The sequence below is a fragment of the Chroicocephalus ridibundus genome, chromosome 1 (assembly GCF_963924245.1).
Source record: "Chroicocephalus ridibundus chromosome 1, bChrRid1.1, whole genome shotgun sequence".
Taxonomy (NCBI): Eukaryota; Metazoa; Chordata; class Aves; order Charadriiformes; family Laridae; genus Chroicocephalus; species Chroicocephalus ridibundus.
Genome location: NC_086284.1, coordinates 73,241,557 through 73,265,768, shown reverse-complemented (window position 1 = coordinate 73,265,768; position 24,212 = coordinate 73,241,557). Strand labels below are relative to the sequence as shown.

The window sequence follows — 24,212 nt, the reverse complement described above, 5'->3', positions numbered from 1 at the left end:
TCAGTCTTTCCAGGCAAAAACCCTGAGTACTCTGCTTGTTTTTAAGTGTGGTGTCTTACAGCAAATTATACTGTGGAGGAAGGTCTGTCTTCTCCAGTTACTTGCAGACAAGAATGATGGAGAGGCTCCAGCCTCTGCTTGTTTCTGGCAGTAGGGCTGAGACAGGCAGGTACTAGGTTTGACAGAATATGAGGAATAGAGCACTCCTCTGCCGAGTCAGAACTTGGTTTTCTCTGTGGACTAGCTCTGAGACACCTAGCTCTCCTCTCCGTTCTTCATCATTGTTTCTCTCAAAACATGCTTATTCTCTCTCAATTTTTCCCCCCTTCTTTTTTGGCTTTGGAATAATTCCTCCTTTATTTCAGAGCCTTCCAAGCCAGCAGGAAGTGCAGCAGTTGCCATTTAAGACAGACAAACAAGATGCAGTCTCACAATGTGTTACTATAGAAGGGAAAAGAAAGCTCACCTCATTGCATTGCACACACACTGTTGCTAGTTCTGAGGGATGTTCATGTGTGTAACTGTCACAGGGAAAAACTGCTCAGTTCACAGAGTTTAAACCAAATCAAGATAGAAGAGGTTTATTGATTAATGAACGGCACATAATTAACCAGCAATCAGTGAATAATATATTCAAGATCAATACCAACAGATAAACTACATCAGTAGACACTCACAAACAGTTATTGAACTCCTCCAATTTTTATAACACCCTTCTATAACTAATTCCCCAAAAGTTCAAATCCCACATAGGGAGTGACAAGTGCTCACCCCGCTCTGGGTGTGGGGCTCCCCTCCTTGCCCACCTCTCCTTTGGGGGATGTGGCTGCTCCCATGTCTGTGCCCCCCCCGCCGCTCCTGACATCCCCGGGACCCCCATCGCCACTGAGGAAGCCCTGTGGGTCCCGCTGCACTGGACCCACTGGGTCACCCCGCTGGGTGCCGGCTGTGTCCCCCATCCCACATGGATGCTGCACCCTCTGTGCTGGGCAGGGCCACCCCCGGCACTGCCAGACCCTGCTCTGTTCCCATCCCCAGGGCACTACCCTCTGCTACAAATTTTGGTGCATCTTTTGTACTTTTCAAACTCACTCCTTTGTTTCAAAAGACTCCAATTCCCTGGCTACTGTTAAATCCTGCTGATGGTCGTCTTCCTTTTTAGCAGCACCAGTTTGAGCAAACACCCTCCCAGGTGGTTTCTGGCACTCCGCTCACACATGTTGTTGAAATTCACACTCATTTCTTACCAGGCCACTTTGCCAAGCGTGGTCCACAAGAGCATTCCCCAAACAACATTTTGCTGGCAAGAAATAGTTATAAAGAAGAGAAAGTAAATGCAGATGGGTGATAGGAGCTACAAAATGCCTGTATTCCTGCCACCACATTATCATTCTCACTCATTTGTCTTGTCTGGCCACTGTGTCACTTTAGGGGAACTCTTCTGGGCATTTATGTTTAACACTGGGTCTGGATCTTTGACTGGAAACTTTGGTCCCTGTTGGGCTCAGCAGGGGCTCAGCAACACGCAGTCCCCAGAGCAGAGACCAAAGTGAGCAGAAGGGCTTGTTCATGGACTCCTCCCCCAAGCAGGGAGAGCCCTCTCAGTTCAAGGTTTGGCCTACATGGAACCACTCAAGAAGATAATGTGTAAATAGGGCATTAATGGAGCCAAATTCTGTAAGACAGAGTCCTTAATTCCATGCCTATAACAAAAGCCACTGTGCTTCTGCAAACAGACCTTTGGGAAAGGACAACAATTTAAAAAACTGCATTCAAATTTATTTGAGGAAGAGATTAAAAGCTTTAAAAAGACATTTAACTGGAGTCCCCTCCAGAGGAAAGCCTGCGTTTTGTTTGCCAGTGACCCTTCCGGCGAGCTGCTTACAGGCAGACCAGGCAGATCTTTCGTGATCCACCTTAGGGGTGGGAGGTCTGTGCTCTGTGCATGGAGGGCGCCAGGGCTCAGGTGTGGAGAGAAACAGCTGCTGAGGGTGAGACGCACTTCTCAGCAGAGGCTACAGGGGAGGCATCACTACCGACAGGCACTTTTGGACCCAAATTCAAATAGAATAAGCAGACTTCTTATTAAGGACTGTTAGTGTATTGTTGTTTGCCAGTCTGGTCTGATTGATAGACTCAGGAGCGGCCATTTCCATGAAACTTACAGTTCCAATATTTTCAGGCCAACAACATGTTTTAAAAGCTGAAAAGTTTCTGCTTTTTGCTACAGTAAAGCTTTTGCCGAGTGATATAATCTAATGAGATAAGAAAACACTCAGGCCAGTGAGTGTCCAGGCGTAACCACTTTGGCCAAAGAGCAGAATAAAAGTTAGCTCAAGTCTTAACAGCTGTCAGGAGTCAGAAGACATACAAGCGTTCATACAGATGAAATTTAACACGTCAGGGAAGCAATCAGTTCATTTTCAATGCCAGGAAAATTCTGTATAAATACATTCGACCTGAAACAACTTGAGAAAATTAATTGCTTTCATATTAAATGAGTCAAATTACTTCAACAAGAAAAATACAGGTATCTGCAGCAATAATTGTAAGTGACAGTGTTTGAGTACTTACTCATTTTGAATGGCACTCGACTCCGATCTCTGACAGGAGTTAAGTGCTGCTAAGTATGGCTAAGGGAAGCAAAGCTTTGGGTTAAAGTCCTTGCTCCTCACTCAGCCATAGGCGCGTAAGTTGGAGAGTCCAGAGACCTGAGCTCCCAGTTATTTACACAGCTTCCTAAGTGGGCTGGGTTTTGTGTATGGTCCTAAAGTCAGGCAGGTAATGATCAGTACCACCAACACAGGGTTGGTGGGTCGTATGATGCTGAAATGGATTAATGTAGTCTGGCGGTTTCTTGTCTGGGTGGTGGGTTTAGAGTGAGTGGTGTTTGAAGAAACTTGGTTGGGCAATAAATATTGTCCCTGTATCAGTTGTCCCTGTAGCCAGCTCTTGGTGAGACGAACATTTATTTTAACACATTCTCTTCACATATACTAATGGAGATTGATTTAGGATGTGGGTATTTGCCCGAAATCTGAGATGTATGGTATACATGTTACCCTATATCCTTAACTCTAGTAATCAGTGTAAGGTATCCATTACCACAGACTGTGATAATCCTTCTACAGATACAAAATTATGATTTATGTATAACTATGGTCAAAGAAAATTAAAGCTACGAATTAAATAATTCGGATTTAGGAGGCATGGATGAATGAGTGTCAGCATTATAATCTAGCTATTAAAATCAGATCTCTTCAGCTGGGGATGCTAATTGTCAGCCACTCCAGTATTTGCCTGGGACACCACCTGGAAATTTTTGGTAGGACACGAGCTAAGAAGCTAGGAACCAATCATTCTGGATAAATCCTTGATGAAAGCTCAACCATGGGTATTGATCGAGCTATCCCACCGTTTGCCTAAGCAGAACAGCATACTACTTCCCCGTCCAACTGGGAAACACCTATTAAATTAAGCCAAGTGAAAATTCCAAATTGAAGGCCTTTTCAAATGCCTTGAAGTGTACTAACTATAATGAACTTTCAGCCCACTATAGTCCATTGCCACAGTACTGTATGTTTCCATACAGCACAACCTGGTAGGTGCAAATTACTTCATTTCAGAGGATTTTCCACTTCTCTGGCTGAACGTAGCAGACATAAAATCACATTTAGCGAAGAGATTAGCCAAGAAACTATCCAAAAGAATGCAAACATTGAGATTCCTGGTCTAGTTCCCTAGCTTCCCCATTCCATTTTGACGTTCTTGGTTAGTTTCTTGTCTTTGAACTCCTACCCTATGGGGCATGCTTTTACTGATCCCCTTTTACTGATTTACTCGCTGGCCTACTCAGCTTCAAGACCATGGCTTTATAGCTGTAACGTATAGCAATCCAACTACAAACAAAAGCATAAAATTAACTGTTCTGTACTTATTTGACATTCTGACAACCAGATCAACACCAATACTAGATGTCAATTTTACAAAAGTGTGACGTGTGCTGGTAAAGCGTGGTTTGGGCCTTGAGTGCTGAGTGGAGCCTTGCTGTAAGAGACGGACTGTAAATTCCCTGACAAGGGGCAGAAGGCCCTCCAAGCCTCCAACGGAATGCCTCAAACACTCGCGAGGAAATAAATAATGCAGGCCTGGCCTTCAAAGAACCGATAAAGGTAACACTTCTGGTGCCTGAAAGTGTGGGAGAACTGTCTTGTGAAGCCACTCACGTGGTGAGCTTCCTAGTTCTCAGTTCTCAAGGCCATTGTGTCCGATAAGTGCATTGCTTTTTTTCCATATCTGCCCCCCCCACCCCCCCCGGTTTTGGATGGCTCAAGGCTGGAACTGGGATTGGTGAACCCTTCATCTTTATCTTTTCCCCTCTATCTTTTCTTTTCTCTATCCCTTGGTTTCTCTTTTCTCTTAGAATTGTTAAGTAGCAATTAGAGTAATTAATGGTTATAGTTGTTAAGTAATGACCTTAAGTACTGCTTGTCATATGTTGTTGTATATCCATTGTTAACTAGCACGATGTATACCCCACCACTTGCCATAATTTGTCGTACACCTAACCAATTATCGTGGACTTGTTAAGACCTATACTAATCATTTTGGGAAACTAATAAATGTTTGTGTACGGACCTTGAGGTTTATCTCACCTTAGTCTGCGCTGTTGGGGATTTACGAATCTGAGTCACTTGCCCGCCTCTTTCCTGAGAGTGGGACGTAACACTTGCCCATGCGAAAACAAAAACGAGATGATCTCTCACTGTTTGGACCACCCGTCTGTGGTGGAAGAGTAAATGAATGTTGACTAAAACCACATTAAACACACCCTTGTATTCAGCATAAATAGGCACTGTCATATTTAATAGAAGATGAGTACTGGGAGATGTCTGCAGGCTTTATGGCAGGTTTGCCTAATGAATACCCTCCAATTTCTGCAGCTTTTCTCATCATTCCAAGCGGGTCGTGGGTTAGGTATACGAAGCCCTCAGAGCAGGATAAGGCTTTATACCAAGCGCTGCCGAGCTGCAGAGGGCGAGAGGCATGCGGGAGCAGCAGCAGCCAGTTGGGATGCACTTGGGAACTGCACGATGGCAACGTTTTGCCAACTCTGTCCTCGCTGCCTGCGATAACCCGCTGATTTCGTTGCAGAGATCATTTACAAAAAGGAGGCAGCCCTTCACCCTTATGCCTGTTGAAGCCAAATTTTCTTATTATTCTTCATTTATTGATCACAGCATGTTTTATTCTAAAATTATGGGTGCCATAATATTGCTGTTGCTAAATATATGCCAAGCCTCCTGGCTCACCATAAAAAATCCTCTTGTTTCTCACTGACCCCCCACCAAAGCTTCATTTTCAAATCGGTTGTGAATCACTGTGGGCACTGAAACTCTTAACCTATTTCTCTCTCTGCACGCAGGAAGCCCAGGACCTTAAAGCAGGAATTTCATTTGTGCAGTAAAAGTATGGCTCATTAATGCGGCTTGGTGTTAATATATCCATTGGCGGAGCTGCACCTTAGCTAACACCTATGAAATGAAACGTACAGTAGCAAAGAAGGTTCTGATATAAGGAAGGCGAATGGGTTCATAATATGACACACTCATCTATTTGAAATTTTACTTTTAAACACTTTTCCCCATTCTTCCCTCATACTGCATAGTCATTGATAAAATACTATTTTCAGTTTGGTAATAAGCTGTACTGATTTTTTTAATGGGAATTGTATGACTTCATTTTTACCTCATCTTTAAGTATAAGCCTCACTTGAAGCAAATCAGTAACTCCACGGGCTTCATGGGACCAATACAAAGGCAACATTTGCTGAAGGAAAGCACAGAGTACATTTAAGGTACTCACTGGGGAAGGGTGAAATATAGCACCAGATCCTTTACTGTGCATGAGAAGGAGGAAGGATAGGTTCAGGTAGCATCCAGTATTTTACGTCAGGGAGAGAGAGATTTTACCCACACAAAATGATCACGCACCTCTTTCCCTACGCTATTGAAAAAAAATCCCACTCCTAAACTCAGACATATTTAAATACTTTGAAAAGGATGATTATTTGACAGGCTGTGTGGGACAGAAGTGGGAGTTTAGGTAGATAATGAGTAGCCTGAGAAAGAAAGCAGCAAACTCCGTCTTTTTTAGCAGACAGGGAAAGCCAGAGAACCACCTCCCATTACAGTGAATAATCACTAGCAACTTGGTAACCAATTAATAGTATCCTACTTGAAAATGTAGCAAATAATGAGGATTTAAAAGGATCGGTATCACATATGCTGCTATTCAAAAAGATAGTAACAAACACTGAATCTAGAATGGCTCTGTGAGATCCCGTGTTTCTGCAGCATGGGAGCCATTTGGGTGCAAAATCTGCAACAAGCGTGGCAACAGAAACACTGTTGGTGAATAGCAATTTTCAGTTTGGTTAAAGTACAGTGTCAAAAGACAGAAAGAAGATAGTTAATATGAAAATGTGAAATCCTTCAGAGCGTCTTCAGAACAATCTTCTACCATTTTACTGTCTACCTTTGATGGGCCCAGCTCACACTAGCGGGGCTCTGCTTTCACATTTCTGTGACCACGTTGGCTTAAATGAAATGACATCAAATGGGAACCTGCTTCTTGCTGCCATCAAAAATAAAATGGCATCCTCCTTTCCTGAGAAAATTTAACAAACACTTTCACTCCAGGATTGCGCAGGCTTGGACAGAAAGCAGGGACACCGTGGAAAAGGGGTATGGGCTTCCTGGAACCCTGCATCTCCTTGTTACTGAAAACCTGGGAGGATTTGCTACGAAAAAACATCATCACAAAACTCACTGCAATCTGCTTTAGCTCCCACAAAGGGTAAAATTTCTACAGTCAGAGGGAATAATCTCTTTGAATACTATCCTGCCTTGAAACTCCCATTTCCAGCCAAGACAAGTGAGCGGCTGGCAGCTGAGTGCCTGCTATAGCAACGTCTGACCTCTCCTGACAGCTCCCCGCTCAGATTATTGCACCCAAAGGGCTGTGATGAGGCAAAGACGGCTACCTCTCCCAGGGGGTAGGAACAAAGGGTGAACTAATGGTGCTGGGGTCACTCAGCTGCTCCTGTGCCTCTTTACGTACTCAGGACACACAGCTGTGGAGCTGACGAAGTCACATGAAGTCTGGCTCCCCTTTTCTTCTCTGTGAGAGAGCAGGTGCGTCTCCTCTCTGACTGCTCTGAGATGCTGAGATGCTCCCACCAGGAACAGTCCTGCCGTCATCCTTTTAGTGTGCAGCACAGCCATTGAGGGAGCCGTGCCATTGGGCTGCTGTGCCAATAATAACCTTCTGCAGCTTTTTATGTCTTATATCCCACATGGAGCCATTGCCTCCCAAACATCTCTACTACTTATGTGAGAAGTTGGGCAACTGGGTATGTACTTGCTTCAGCAGGCCCAAAGTCCCTAAAAAAGAGGTTCGGAGGACTCTGACTTTCTCCATCTCCGATCTGATCAGAAAGAATCGCCCTTAGAACTAGCCCAGAGAAAACCGGGAAGCATTTTCCACAGTTGAACACAATGATTAAACCAGGAGGAACAGAGGATTGCCTTTCTGTTATGAGCAGATGTATGCCTACACCCATACCTACTATGAAATGAAGTAAGAGGTGAATGGCTTTCCTTATTTCACACGAAGGTAAATATAACAAGATGGGTCTGGACTTCTTTGATATGAAAGTTCACATCCTTTCTAATTAGAAGGCAAACTTTATTAACCAACCTGCCTCAAGGAGAAATATTTTCCGGAGATGCAGTAAGCCCTGCTGCAAAACTGAGTATTCTGTTTAAGAGGCAAATCGCGGCGGCTCCGTCGCTTCTGCTCGGCGCAGCCTCCGCTCCCCTTCCCTCCCTTCTGCCCTGAAGCCACCCCGTCTGGAAAAACAGCTTTGACGGAGCTTTCCAAATGGGTTGCCGACCGCAGGACCCCGGGGAGCCGAACGCTGGCTCTGCCGCCGGCGGAGAGGGGGGGTTTCGTGGTCACGGTGGGCCGGGCAGGGCCGGGGCGGCGGCGGCGGGGAGCCGTGTGCGGAGCCGACGGGGGACGCGGCGGGAGGGATGTGCGGGTCCGGCGACGGGGGGCGGTGGGATGGGGAGGGGTCCGCGGGTCGCGGGGGTGCGGCGAGAGCGGCAGCGATTCGCGGGTCCGGCGGCCGGGGACGGCGGGGGGCGGCGGGAGCGATGCGCGGGTCGAGGGGCGGCGGGAGCGGGAGGGGTGCGCGGGTCCGCCCCGGCGCCCATTGGCTGGGCGGCGGCGGCCCGGGCTCGGTGCGGACCCATAAAGGTGGCCGGTCCGTCCGCTCGCCCGCTCACCGCCCCGCCATGCCCCTGCCGCCGCCCGCCCTGCCCTGGCTGCTGGCCGCCTGCTGCCTCTGCGCCCTCCCGCGGGGCTCAGGTACGTCCCGCCCCCAGCACGGGGAGGGGGGGGAGGGACGGACACGCTCACAAGCGGACCCCCAAACCTTGGAAAGGGTCGGCTCCCCTCGAGGGGCGCCGTCGGGGCTGGGCTCCGCGGCGCCCCGCAGCATCTCGGCACAGCCGTGTCGTTCCCCCCCCCCCACCCCCCGCGTGTCCCCGCAGGGTTCCCCCAGCCTTTCTCGCGCTACAGGGACGGCGTGGACCTACCCAAAAGCCAGGTATGTCCCCTTTGCCTTCCCCGTCGGAAAGCGGGGCGCGGTGGAGGTGCGGGGCAGAGCCCCGGGGCTGACCGAGGGAGGTGGGAAACGAGACAGGAAAATGAGGTAGGAAATTGGTAACCGGCTGGAAATCTCCTGTGGAATCCCTGGGGGGGGCGGTAAAGGGGGTAGGGGAGCTGAAGCCCTTCGCTGCGCCGGGGAGGTGGATGGGGCAGGTACGGGCAGGGATGAGATCCGGAGTAGGATACCGGGGTCAGCAAACGCCAGGCGGGCTAGTAACCGGCCAGTCCTGGCTCCCTGGGCTCAAATGAAGGTCCCAAATTGTGAAAGCCCCGCTGTTAATGTCTGATCTTTACTTTTCAAAGCAACTGGCGCTGTGCTTCAGTCAGTGGATGGAACTGTCTAATCAACCCCAGGTAAATTGGCTTTGGTAATCTGTTTGATCTGCTGGGACTCTCTGTCAGACACACTCATTGCCCCGTGTAACCCTCAGCATCGGTGGCTGCAGGTGGCAGAGCCTCCTCTGGAGAGCCAGCGGCTCTGGAGAGCAGAGCAAGTTTGCTGGTGTATGCTCTCCTCCCTGCAGAGCTAACCCGGGCCTAGATGAAGGAAAAAATGTAATTTTCTTCCCATCACAGCAGGAGCCAGCACTGAAGCAACAAGTGCTGGTCGGCGCTGTCGGAGTCCCAGACAGGATCCTGGCTGGTCCCGGCTCTGCGGTGGTGGGTGGATGGTGCTCAAGGGGAGCGGGGGGGAGGTTTCACCACTCGCTTCTGCTGTGGCGTCTGGCCAGGAGCTTGCAAACACTTTAGACTACTGAGTAACTTTGAAAGACCAGCCCCGCTGCGTTTTATACTGAGCCCAAGGGTCATTTTCATTTTCAAAGAGGGGAAAAAATCTTTGTAGGATCAGAAATTACCTGTAATTTTTCAGCATTTTGTGCTGATTTTTTTTTTCCTTTTGGAAATCTTTCAGTTTTGTAAAGCAAGACTGATGGAAAATAGTTCCCAGAGCCAGTCGTTCAGGTGTCTTCCGTTTTACTTCCTTTGGAGCTGTAGTTATTTCTTGTCCAATGTGATTGCATACATCGGCAAACCCTTGTCTTGTGGCAGTGAGTATGGAACAATGTATTTCAGTATGTTAAAGATTATAGTACTGACTGAAATGCATATAGATAAAATTGAGTGTAGATTAAATACGCCAAAACCCAGACCCATTTGTAGGACACTTAGCAAATGTATTTTAAATAGAAGAGGCTGATTTAGGTCTCTATAGCAAAGGAGTATATTGTAGCCATTAGTAGTATTGTGTGCGGTCTCCTCATACAAATTACTAGTCTCTCAGCTCATAGTAGCTTCAGTAAGTCTTGCCCTGCTCTCAGTGGTTTTAGTGGAACTGTGTTCAACTTGTGCTGGGATCAGAATCAAGCCTGTTCTCTGTCAAACCACGTACACCACATCCTCCCAGTGAATATATTAAAGCTCTATTTGGTTTTGCAGATCTCCAGCACTGTTTTGGATCTTTGTTATTCCATATTCAACAGTATGCATACAAATGAGGTAAGGTGTAATTGCTTCTTTTACTTCAAAGCGTCCCCTCCCTCCTTAAACTTAAAAAACAACCCCTCCAAAACTAACTTCTTGACATTTCTCTCCAAACAATAATGTATAATCTAGTATCATCATGGTTTAGGAGATGTAGGAGAGTATATAATTTTTTTTTTCTCCTTAGTAGTTTGCATGTAATTCTTAACTCCATTAAATTATATATCAAACTGCTGTGTTTTCACCAATTCAGAGCTCAAGAACCAAAACATCCGCTTACAGATGCGGTCAGTATTTTAACCTGACCTTCGCCTTTGAATAATAGAGGGTTAAATATGCTAAAAATATATGCAACTTCGGATCAAAAGCACACTGAATGCTTCATGCTGAACATGGAGGCGTATGACTTGCTTTGCTGATTTTAATACTTTACTTGAGCTTGTTTTTTGGATTTCTGAGTCAGATCCGAAAGATTCAGTTGAGGCGTTATTGAGTATAGCTCTTCCTCATTGGTGCAGTCATTGGACCTAACTCAATGTCAGTTCTGCATTATATCACTTTTTTATTATCACCAGTTTATTAAGAGCCCTTCCAATAAAATTCACTCAGCCTTTGGGTATGTTAAAAAGGCGAATTTACTTGTGAGTTTGAGTCCTTTGGTTTTTGAAATCATGAGTAGAGCCTTCAAGACAATAATAGAAAAGTATTTTGACGCGTATTTCAATATCTCTTCTTGCCAGTGTCTTTAGCTTATTATAATTCCAAGCATGCTTTCCTAAAGCAGCCATGAAGCTCTACAGTACAGAAGTTGATTGTATAAAAAATTCTAGCGTTTCAGTCTTAAATGTCTAATAAATGTTTTGAGTTCAGTATTGATTCCTATACTTCGGCAGCTTAGCTAGTGAGGGGACATCCAAAAATCATCAAGTCCTTTGAATGGAGCCCTATTCCTGGTTACTATTTTAGGTACTAACTTTGCAAGAAAACTCTCCCTCTGTTATGCATCCTCAAAATTGGTATCTGGATCTTATACAATATCCTTTCAAGAGACATGACTGATTAAGTGGTAGATCAAATCTAAATGTGAGATATGGAAGAAAAGAGCAATGCAAAAAGTACAGATTTCTCCCCAGCTGGTCACATCTCTTATAACATGAAGTTGTGCTTTCTCAGCCCTGAGGAATCTTGAGAAGACGCTGCAAACACAAGTCTATATGTATTACACCCAATAAAACAGTTAGGAAATCCTACTGATTTCAGCTGGACTTCCAACTTTCTGTGTGACCCTGTATTTGTGTGGATTTCTAAAAACATTTTGATTCAATCACATTTATAGATTATGTAGAGAAGATAGATGGTGTTTCAAGAGAAGCAGCGGTGCCTCAGCACTATAAAAGGCAAAGTCAGTGGCAATTTTAGCATTAATGGGACTTGAACTCCATCTGGGGAACTTAAAATCTTTTGGGAGAGCTAACAGACTAGTTTCGATGTCTGGTCTTTGGGTAAATCTTGCAAGTGGCACTTTCAAAGGAATCAAAAAGGACTAGATATCTAAACCCAGCAACACCACAATCACCTCCATAGGAATTTGAAATTTCCATCCTAAAGTCAAGCCAACACACTGTTTGGAAGCTCTGGTTTTACCATGTTTCTTCCACATAGTAAACTTTAATCTGTTGTGAATTAGCTAGGATATTTGAAACTGCAGGGTAAGTCATGGGTCAGTCTCTCTTTGATCGGTATGCAATCGTCATCTGGGAATAAAGCCAGCGTTCACAGTATCTCTTTGTTGTAGCCTCCACCTTTGCATCCTTTAAAGCACCTTGATCAAGCAAGCGCTTTTTTCTTCCATAGTATTTCATAGCCCTGTAAGTTGAGGTCCGTTGCTCTATAAATCATTGCCTCGAGGCTTGAACCAAGAAAAGTTTAACAAGACGAAATCCTCATCTCGTACCCTGAATCTTGATTCCCTCTTCCTTGCTTGTGTGTTTTGTCATTTTTACATCTCTCCTCTCCAGTTTCCCATCCGCATGCTTTTCCTGTGTTCTCCTCCCTTGTCTTCACATCCTCGCTCATTCAATGTGCTGGTTTTTCCAAGCCCGCCCCAGGTAGCTAAACCCGTTCACTGATGTAAGGGGGGGCTGTGGCGCACAGAGGGATCAGGCAGCCCTGCCACCGGCAGGAGGGCTCCCAAAACCAGATGTACAGAGGTTTGTTAGACTCCAAGCTCAGTCTGCTGCCGGGAAGTCACAGGGAGGTTTCTATTCCTTGATGTAAGGCTGAGTAGAAAAATGAGCAATTTCCTGAAGCATAAGGGGTGCAGGGGAAAGAAAAACCAGCTTAAAACCAGCTGTCGTGCCTGGGTTAAAACCAAGGGCAGTCTGAAAGGTGGAGAGCAGCCACATTTTAACAAGGTAAGAGCTATCGGTACAATTCAAGCCTGAGGAATGGAGCTGCTGGAGCTCTGCTTTACCTCCCAGAGCACGGCTGTGCTTTGCCGTACGGTGAGGGAAGCGCGTAGAACGATGGTAACGAATAGGGTAATGCCGGTTAAGGCAAGATTTAAAATCAGTCTTTCAAAAGATTCGTTTGCTGCTGCTCTTGTGGCTGTGATGTGTAATATTTTCTCCCTTCTCACATGGGGTGGAGGTGGAGTATTATCGGTGATGGAGGATTACTGTAACAAACCAAAGAAACGACAGCATCTTGATTAACTTACACTGTCCGCTTGCAGGAATCACAGATTGCTGCTGCAAAGTTTACAAAGAAGGTACGTAAATGCGAGGGCATCGAGTAGCGATGGACGGGGAACTATGGCCCTTTCCCTATATCTTTTGCTGCCTTTTTTTTTTTTTTTAAACTGAGCTTGTTTTTTTTCAGTGGTTGGGAAGTGAACTGTGCTGACCCTGCTTCTGCAAAGCAATCCACCATGTGTAAAGCTTTTATACATTTTTTTTTTCCAAAGCCCGTGAATCTTTAATTATGGTAATTTAGTATATTTACACTAGACAGAATGGATAGTTCTTGACAATGCCTTTTGGGTATTAATTTTTAATCAGCATTCCAGATGAATGGGCAGTGGGGACTATCAACATCTTGCTTGCATGCTGCTGAAAAAGGCACTGAATTATTGATATTCTGATGGAATGACACCGAAACTTGTCAACAGATCTATGGAACTGAGTTGAAGTATTTTGTTACTGTTTGTGGTTTCTTCTTTGTTTTTTTCACAGGATAGTCATGGGGCTCTGGGACGGCCTTTTTTCCTTTTCAGGGTATCTGAATTTTACTTTTTAAAGATTCTGAATTACAGACAATGCTATATATCCATAGACAAGCAGCTGTTTCCCTTCACAAATTCTTGCTGCACTGGTTTTGAGTAGAGGCCAAATATTGCTTGCTTGAAAGCTTAGGGACCCATTTGCTTAAAAACGTCTGGTTCAACTAAATGATTACAAGATAATGAGATCTGGGGTAGTAAAGGATTAAACACTTTTTTATTTGAAGAGGCGACTCTGCAAATGTTTTTATCTTGAGTCAAATCATCCAAAACCAAAAGTAGTACGTGGCTTGTATCTCTGAGGCTGCTGAGATGCACCGATACTAAATTCACCAGATAAAACGTGCATGAGCTGAATGTCCACTTGGTCTGAAAGGTCTGGCCGGTTAAGGGATGGCACATTCCATAACAGGGTGAAAAGCCAAAGCAAAATTATGGACATCATCATCACTTCTCTCATGTTTTTCACCCATTGGCTTGCTGAACTTTGGCATGGTCTAATGCAGAACATGCTGGTTTAGACACACTCTGTGATTAACACCGAACTAGTTTTTAGGAATATCTTCAACAGGTTAAAAAAAAGTTATGAAGTAGGTCGTAGCAGGTAACCAAAGTCCCAGTTCAGCTGTCATTTACATTTTAGCTTACTTCAGGTGTGTCCAACCAGGTACTTTCAGTGCTGGTATTTGTTCTTTCTTAGGCATCTACATAGTACCCCAATGAACTGGGACCAAGACCCTTAGTATTTAAAGAATTAAAATCAGATTGTTTAGCTGTTTGGACAGAGACTGGATGAATATTTCTCAGATTCAAAGGCAAAACCCACCCTGCGTGGATCCCTTGGTATTTGACATGTCCCTTTAAAGGAAATTTTATTGTAGCCTTATGTGCTCTCTCTGCATGATGGAAGATGTATTTTGGTGTGCTTTATATGGAATCTAATATTTCTGCACAACCATCTAATTACTGTATTTTTCAGCCTCGAAACGGAAGAACTATTGACGGCAGTGGTAAGTAGACAGCCAAAAGTGACAAGAATTTGTTCTATTTTTTTCAATATTAATGATCCTCATGACAGAAGGAATTACTGAGAAGTGTTACAAACCTAGTACCCACGTGGATGTTTCATATGGTCACTAGGAGGTGTCTGGGCAGAAATGCATTTTTTTTCATGCTTGGAGACTTACACTGTATGCCCTTGAAAAAAGGATTGTTTCCTTCTCTCTTTAAGGTTGAGTAAGGAGGAGCTTTCATCCTCTGCAAAATGATAGAAATGGTACAAAAATTATAAAGTTTAAAAACAGAGGGTGTAAATTGTACTTGGAACACAAAAGCTAGACTTCTCTCTTCTCCAAGTGACCTTCAGTCACCTAATCCTACCGGAGAGCCCACTAACACAGATCTCTGCATGCAGGTGGAAGTCACCCTCGCATCAGAATTAGGACCTGTTTTGGGGTAAACATTAACTAGAAAGAGCAGATCTAAGGAAGGAAGAGAGTGAGATCGAATAATATCACCTAACACTCACGTGTCCATCTCTGAAAGTGTCTATTAAAGCTCTTAGTGAACTTTCATGGGAACTGGACAATGTATATGTGTCCCCTCTGTCAGTCTCTCTTCTTCTGGTCTTTTACCCCACAATAACAGATCGACATTTTCTGCTTGCAACATAAGAATTACTCCCAGCTGTTGACTGTTAGGGTTTTCTTTGGGATGGAAGTAGGATAGGAAAGAAAAGCTGCAAAGAAAATGCAAACAAAGAATACTTTTGCTGTATATTCAGGATTAAACCATTTCAGAAAGAAAGGAACCAAAGACTTGGGAGAGTGTTGTAGAGCAGCATTGTTACTTGCTTGCTCTGGTCTTAGGCACTGCCCTGGGTGTCCTTTGCTTCTCATGATCAAAGGAAGACAAGGAGCTAGATGGATCTCTGGTTGATCCAGAGCAGCTGTTCTTGTGTTGTTAGGTACACATGTGTGCAGGAAATGTTTCATAGCTATGAAACCTGTAGGGACAGGTAGTGCTGCCCAGGTCTGTTTAGAAAAACTGGAAGCCGAAGCTGACAGCCACTAGGAAAAGCCAAACAGAGAGTCCCTATTGTTTTTGGGCAAAATGGTTCAAAAACAATTAGAGTGAACTTGCTTCACAGTACTCTGTGTGAAGTACTCTGCTATTAGCAGAGTTGCTATCCTATCCAACAGATCTCATTAAATGGCTAGTGTAGAAGCCACTGCTCTATAATGATACCCTAGCATTATACATAGCAGTAAATTCTATCCACAGCCAGCCCATCTGCAAGATGCACGCCATGCCTCCAAACCATAAAAGACGGACAGTGGAGTGAGTTAGGATATGGTGGAAAGAGAACTGTGTGAGGAGAGAGAATTCGTGTTTGAGTACAAATAACAGAGCTGGGCACTTCTTATCCAAACTTCCAAACTCTCCTCCATCTTAATCTTCCGGTGCTAGAATTTGAAGCTACTTCATTTCTAACTTTGAGGAGGACCAAACATACATAACTGAATGCCAAGTCATATTCAGACCAACCATCTCAACATAAAATGTGATATTGTGTTAATTTGTTTCAGAATACCATGGAATATGAAGTTCGTGGGTCAATTTACCAGCTTGATGACTTGGTTTATGCAAAGAAAAGAGACTTCCCGTTGCACTGGTCATCTGTTATGTGACTCAGTTGTCTGGAATTTGCTGTTCCATGTAATAAACTTGCAATGATTAATTCTTCTTTGTGTCCTTTTTTTATTGAAGCAGGTACTAGCTTTCATTGGGTTGTAGTGTAGCATTGCCTGTTTCCAACTGCAATCAAAGGAAATCAATCATCTGAATATAATTTTCAAATCCAACAGTGCGTTTTATAACATCTTCTTTAATAGGGTCATGAATGATAAGCTTGCCCTTTTGACTAGATTCATATATTTCCCCAGCATTTTAGAATATGCATCCGAAACAGCATGATAAGATGTCTCACGGACATTTTAATTATATAATTCTTATTTTGAATAACTAAGGGGTCGAGTATGATAACTGATGAATCCAAAGCACTTTGAAAGAAGTGAAATGTGCTGTGGTTACACACAGGCACTATTTGATCGGATGATGTATTTTTTCAGCATTGCCTTACTGGCTATCACAAAGCACAAACGAGTCACTTCTGAGAGACGTTCTGAACATCTGCCCTTTTTACTGAAGTCATACGTTTAAACCTGTGATGCAGCCCATTGTGCTTGCACTGTATGGAGTGGGGCGATGCGTTTTGGTAGGTGGAGACGTTTATGGGCAGAAAACTGTAAGTACTAAGCAGTTATTTCCTTAGGAAGAAAAGATCATAGTAAAAGCCAGGCTCTGGCGATACACACCAGCTTGGGATTCCTCAACACAGTGTCCCCACAGCCTTGGCTTCCTCAAGCCCTTCCTTGGCTACTCCATCCTAGTACCATGGCATGGTACCATCTCAGTTATGCTGTTACAGCCACACGTGAACTGGATTTAGGAACTCTTCTATCTTTAAAATCAAACCCTGAGAAACCTGTAGGGTTTGATTTTGGGGCTTTTTTAGGAATTTTTGACTGGATTTGGGCTATACTAACTGAAGTTTGGCTGGTAGATAGAGGGAAATGGTGAGTTATTTGGCAATTGTTAGACCACATCTAGGGCAGACCACCCAGTTTTGGGTCCCACAATACAGGAAAGACATGGACAAGCTGAAGGGAGCTCATGAAGGGATTCCAAGGTAGTGGGGGACTGGAACACTTACCCCATGAGGAGATGCAGGGGTAACTGGGCTGGTTCAGCCTGGAGGAGGGTTCAGCCTCTCTGGAGGAAACAGTTAAGCCAAATGCAAGTGGTGGGGACGCACTGTGAAAATACAAATAAATACAAGATAATGATACAAAAGCACAGCAATGGCACTTCTGGCCTGTTTCATCTCAGAGACCGAAGCTGAACAGTATCAAGTTTTGCTCAGTTCTGCATAAACATTTGTACTGGTTTTCACTGGGACAGAGTTAATTTTCTTCATAGTGGCTAGTATGGTGCTCTTTTGGATCTGTGACCAAAACACTGTGGATAACACAGGGATGTTTTAGCTATTGCTGAGCAGTGCTTGCACAGCCTCGAGGCCTTTTCTGTTTGCCACCCCACCAGCGAGCAGGCTGGGGGTGCACAAGGAGCTGGGAGGGGAAACAGCCGGGACAGCTGACTCCAACTGACCAAAGGGATATTCCATACCGTATGACGTTGTGCTTAGTAATAGAAGCGGGGGGAAGAAGGAGAAAGGGGGGACATTCAGAGTGGTGACGTTTGTCTTCCCAAATCACCATTAAGCATGATGGGGCCCTGCTTTCCTGGTGGTGGCCGAACACCTGCCTGCCGATAGGAAGCAGTGAATTTTTCCCTTGTTCTGCTTTGCTTTACCTATTAGTCTGTCTTTATCTCAACGCATGAGTTTTCTCACTTTTACCCTTCCGATTCTCTCCCCCATCCCACTGAGGGAGTGAGGAGCGGCTGCATGGGGCTGAGCTGCCGGTTGGGTTTAACCCACAGCAATACTATTCCATACTCCTGCCGTGCTCTCATGATCAGCAGTGGCTTCCTCCACCCACAGCATGTTTCAAGAGTAACATCCATTTGGTCCTTGAAACTGGTTAAATAAGACTGATAAATAGGTGGTAATTTGCAGGTGAGGAACTGGCTTAGGTCCCTCGGCCATATTTCTGTAGTAACTGTGGCTCCTCTGTAAAATGGACAGGAGAGCTCTTGTTCACTGCTCAGTGGAAACCTCTGCTCCCTGGAGCAACACAAATGTCACCTGTGCAACAGGAGAGATTAATAATATTGAAATGTAAAGGTCATCCCTGGCCTGAAACTCTTTCTGAGTATCCTATTGCAAAACCCACAGCAGAAATTGAGGAGTGCAGACACAGGTGACAAAAACAATTAGAAGCCCAGAAAGATTTCTGCAAGAAAAAGAAGTGAAAGCTCCGTTCTCGTTGCCAGCCAGAGAAGAGAGAAATAGTGACATGATGAGGTATACAAAGTATTGAGTGTGTTTAGAAGAGTAAATCCGATACTTATTCATCCTCTTATAATAAAAAGGAGCAAGGAGGGAGACTCAATTACACTGAGAGGCCATACATTTAAGTGGCAAAGGGGATTTTTTTTCCTAACAATCAACTTCTGAAACCAGTTGCCGTAGCTTAGGGCAAGCGGTTAGAGACAAAGGCAGGAGCGTTCAGGAGTGCACACCTTCGTGCCGCCTACCTTGCCTCGCAATTCACTTTAGGCTGGCCCAGGACCCCCTGCCTTAAAAACCTGGGCTGCTGGAGCTGGGCTCGGCCAGGCATTGCTCAGCAGAGCGCACAGCGAGGGACCTGGAAATGTGCCCCCCAACCTCACGACGTGCCGCTCACCGAAGAGCCAGAGCACGAAGCACTAGAAGAAAAACCTCTTGGCGCTTTACTTCACTTTCTCCGGTCCCGTCGTGCTGGGGTGCCTCGGGCAGCCTCACTCCCCTCTCGGCTCCCACAGGGAAGAGCACACTTACTAAATCTCCAGGTGACGGCAAGCTGGGAGGGACGGCAAGTGCTGGAGGACAGAGTCGGCATTCAGCATGGTCTTGGCAAAGATACATCTGGAAAAAATACGTAGGGCTCGCTGAGGATGAAAGGAAGGTATCACACGTGCTGAAGAATAACCAGTTGCAGCTTTGCAGCAAAGGGGATGGGTAACTGTAGACAGTCAAATAGCACAGGGTTGGGGAGAACACAAAAATATGATGTGGAATGAATAAGAAGCTGCAGAGACTCTGGCGTGGGAGGTGTCGCGCTACTGATTGTAGGGAAGACTTCACATACAGAGTAGCACTGGAGAAGAAAGAGGAGGACCAACAGTAGAGGGCCCAGCAGAGAGGAAAGGCAGAGGTTAAGGAAAGTTGGGACGCTGAATGAAGTGAGGTTGCTTTGCAAGAAGGAAAGTTTGAAGAGGGGAATGATAAATTGCTTCATTTTAAGCTTACCACTCCTGGCAGTATCCACCATGCCCATGGATGGATACTGCCGGGAGAGGTAAGATTAAAATGAAGAAGGATTCACATTAAATCTGACAATCAGGAGAATGAAGCACTGACTGGTTGGCAAAGTTACCTTTTCTTCGTCATAAAAATTCTCTGACACCTCACTTGGACTCTAAGTTACAAAAGTCTCAGCTCTGAAATAACTGCAAGCAGCATTTTCTCTCGTTAGTGTTACACCATGGTGCAATGTTTACTCCTAATTATGTTTCATTTAATGAAAGATTAGTACCATTGTTTTGCTGAATATCTAGCATACTTCAGATAGAAGTTGCTCTGGCTGCTTCTGGAGAAGTGGAAGATTCAGTCTTAGAGAGCCCAGCACTTATACTTTCCATACTTTTACCTTTTGATCACACTTGTCACACTAACAGCTGTGACAAGTGGCACTTGACTCCCAGAGCTGTATGTGCCCGGAGCTGCAGGGCAGCCCTGGGAAGGATATTGTCTTTGCTTCTGGAACACTTGTGTAAAATGAGAGAAAACATGCCAGCACGGAAAAGGAAACATATGTGTCACTGAAAAAACGGAAAAGCCCATTTGTGACCTGCAAACTCAGACTGCACACAAACCGGAGTTCTTTGAAGATGTGACGAGAGGATTGAGATGACTGACCATGAGGACTGACAAATGGCCAGTGAGATAGCTGCCATGTAGGCATGACATGAAATACCATCTAGGAACTAAAACCACATCAGCTGACTGCTTGTCCCATCTTCACAGTTCTCAGCAGGTAATGGGACAGGAGGAGCTGCAGAAATTGCAAATTGACCTGCTGGAGATTTAAAACCATTTGCTTAACACAGCCAGTTGGGCAGATGATAGGCAGCTGCTTGACAGGCTGTCCAAAAGCTGGCAGTGCTCTGTTCCCGCTTTCCTAGTGCACGTGAAGCTGCCGAATGGACTCCAGCTACAAGATAGATATGCTCATTATTCTAAACACAGCAACAAACTGTTGATTTCTTTGCTGGGGTCTTAGAGTTGAGCAGTGACTGCAGGATCTCTACTGGCAGCCAAGACAGATGCTGATGCGGAGACAGCTCTGAAGACTTGTCTTATCTGTTCCAGACAACTTGCATTGCAATTGCCACCCCTCTACCTTATTAAACACATGAAAAGCATGTGTTTGACCGGCTTAGACTGCACAAACTGTCTTAATCTATACATCTATCACCCTGATTGATTTCTGCACTGAACAACTAGAAGTAGCTGCCCAAGTCTTCTTCTCCAGTCATTTCTGGATCTGCTTTTTCCGCGGTGCAGGAACAAAAATATGACTAATCTCATAGCTGGTTATGATTCACCATCTAAAATTTTGACATTTCTCTGGGGAAAAGAACCTCGTACACCAAATACCATCTATGTATTAGCCTTAAACCTGCTGTGAGATCAATAGAGAAAGTCTGAAGGAGAACATACGGCAAACTTGAATGAAAAAAGTTTTTAATATCTTTACCACCAAAGCCTCTGCACCCAGAGGTTTCTATACAGCATTTCAGGTAATATCTGTTGAATTACTGCATGGGGGGGACACGCATGCACATAAATGCATGCTTCTAGAGTGTAGCTATCTAAACATCAACCAGCAAAAGACCTAAATATGGACTAGAACTTCCAACAAAAACGGCAAGAATGCAGAACACACATGAACCGACCTCAGAGCACAAAGGACCGGCAATCATGCGTGACCCATCAGAAAAGTAACAAAATCCAGGAGCCTCGTTCAGCGTAGGACCGGGCTCATATTTCCTCTCATGACCCTGGAGTGCAAGGACGTGCTGCAGCCACCCATCCTGCTGGGCGTCTTGGCCTCTCCGGGGACTACACCAGAGACTGCTACATAAATAAACACCAAAAATAGCCTTTGATTATAACTTGGTGGTCTTATACCACATCTTTTCCTTCATTTCCACAGCTGTGTATAGTCTCGTAGAGTTCCACAGACTATGTAGAATCTAAGATAACCCAAAGTCACTGTTTTGTGACTTGCGGTGGAGCCTGCGCTTGACTTCCAAGAGGCCAAGGGTGTTCAGCATTGCAATATTGGGACCGGTCAGCAGAGGGCAACGCCAATATGAAATTTGTGATGCTGGAAGCGGCTCTGCCGAGCAGCGGCCGATGGTGCCCTGTGCTTGGTCCGCTCCTCACTCGGGTAAGGCATGAGTTCAGACTTCGTACTCACCTGGACAAAGCTCGCCGAGGCTGCAATTTGGGATGTTCCCTTTCCTTATGAAATAAGCGAAGGTGACAGGAGATGGCAAGCTTACAAACACACAAATCTCAGCACAGAGTGAACTGCAGGCACTGCGCACAACTGAGACATCCATCAGCAGCATCAGTCCTTGAGGCAGGTAGAAGCAAAAGAGCTTTTCCAGGCATCATTTCATCTCCATGCTTCCATCTGCCCACAGCTTCATTGAATTGTGGAGTACCCTGTACACACATTTTCTAATGCGTGTTATTGGAAACATTCATTTTCCTTGACAGACAATTGCACCATACCACAATTGAGTTAGGAAAGTAATGCTACATCAAGATAAATGGGTTTTGCAGAATTGGTAACAAGAGAGGTGCCAGAGAAGCTGTGTTTTGAAATTTTTCATTGCTTTGCTTAACAACTAAGTCACAAACCAGCCCCAGCTAGAGGTGACCACACCTAAGCTGAAATCTGTAGCATGGGATATGAGAGAACTGGTCATGGGCAAAACTACCATGCAATTAATGTCTTGTTTTACCAAAGTTAATGAGCACTTCTGTGATCAACGGAACCAGCAAAGTTATTTCTATCAATCAGATTTGTGCTTCAAGGAGGATCTCCTATATTGTATTTAATGAAAGATAGTTCTTATTATAATTTCATTAGTATACTTTCATTCTGTGGCCCTTATTTCTGTCAGGGCATACATTGGAGCTCTATCTTTTACAGAGCTACCTATTGCCATGTAACTGGTAGGAATCAACTTGTGGTTTCAGTTCTCTATCATATTTGCCTAGAACTGCTCAGCAGATGCAGAAGTTAATAGATGAGGACAGATGGATTAGCAAGCAAATGGTGTGCTGACACAACTGCTGTTTTCTTAGGAGAAAGGCCAAAAACTGAAGGGAGTAAGGCAGCTGAGTAGGGAGTGCATAAAATGGGGAATTGGATGTCTGAGCTCTAGTTCTGGCTCTCTTGATATATAATGGTAGCCCTACATTTCACTGAACCACTTAAGGGCATGGTTTCCATACTTACCAAGTGCTTCGTTGAACAGGGTTATGTGGGTACGAAGTGAAGCATGTGCCCTACTGAAATGGCACCTTTCCACCTGACTCAGCTTCCCCCTTTGTGAAACAAGGGCATGGTTACTTAGCCTCAAAGTTTTGCTGTGATACCCCGTTCATTTCTGTTCAGAAATAGCTTCAAAATCCTCAAGAGTTCTATTAATCAACCTGGACAAAACCCCGACCTTCTAATGAAGCCAAATGTTGATGATCTGGATATTTGTCTGAATTTGTTCCCAATTACTATGTCTAGAATAAATAATGGTATTAATTACTGTAATAGACTACTCGTATTTGTTCCCAGAGTTTGCCTTCCAATCAAATGAGAGAATTTACCCTGAGATTTAAAATTATCCTCAAATAAAAGCTGTTATCCTATTACTGTAATGCATCGTTATTTATCAGTGTAATTAGCCCTGCTCCAGTAAATATTTAAGTACTCCTCAGTGTATGTTTTGCAAAACCAGGTGCCAAAGCCCAGTTCTGCATTCATCCCATCCAGACCAGTAACACCTCTGATGGAAAAAAAAACTTTTCTCATTGTTCTATCCTTGGGTTTCTGAGTATCTATCATTTCTCTGCTGATGTGTTACAAGGCAGCAGTGAAGTGTCATAACTGTGTTTGTTTCCTCTTCAGCAACAGACGTTTGATCTCTTGGTGGCCCCTGCCAGGGCTGGGATGAAGCTTAATGAGCTGCGTTCACTTTTAACAAGTGCCGTGGAAGGAACAATATGTCTGGAAAATATCAGTGGTCCTGTTGAGTAGGTGATGGGACAGCAGGTATAAATGCACAGCCAGAACGGCTGGAAAGTACCCTGACATTCATCTCGCTTGACAACCTTTATACCATAAACGAAAGAACATCACCCAGTAATTCCTGCCATGAAGGGAATTATTCTTTGTTTTGCTTTATTCTATCATGAAATGCTACTTCACACAATAAATTTTATGTTCACTTCCTGCTGATATTTATGCCGCTCTTTCCTTCACTGGCTACGTATCTCTTTCTATTTTTACAGCATTTTCATCTCTGTTCTTCTATTTCATAGTTTCTCACCACTTCAGCCCTGTTTCTCCCAACAACAACTTCTCCTTTAGCCCTTCCTCCTCCATTTGCCCTGGCACAGAGTGCCCTGGTACAGACAAAGGAGGCAAAGGGTATGCCCTGAGGAGGAACATGCTGTGAAGCAGGTACCAGAGCAAGTTTCCTTTGAGGGAAACTGTAGATTGTTAATGTAGTGAAAGTAACTTAAAAGCCCCTGGATGTGGAAGTGTCGTTTTGCTTTTTCAAAAATTACAAAAATGACAATTACAAAAATTTATGGCTCCATGAAGGAAGAGATGGATTACAGAGGGTAGAA

General features: G+C 44.6%; 1 protein-coding gene across 1 annotated transcript; it reads left to right on the top strand.

The window, feature by feature from the left end:
- The first annotated feature begins 8,360 nt into the window (after positions 1-8,360).
- On the top strand, positions 8,361-14,940 carry NMS (neuromedin S). The gene is given in 9 exon segments (XM_063328520.1): positions 8,361-8,433; positions 8,619-8,674; positions 9,040-9,090; positions 10,174-10,233; positions 12,953-12,988; positions 13,452-13,493; positions 14,478-14,508; positions 14,803-14,833; positions 14,835-14,940. Coding segments are annotated over 9 exon segments (486 nt in total).
- The last annotated feature ends 9,272 nt before the right edge of the window (positions 14,941-24,212 follow it).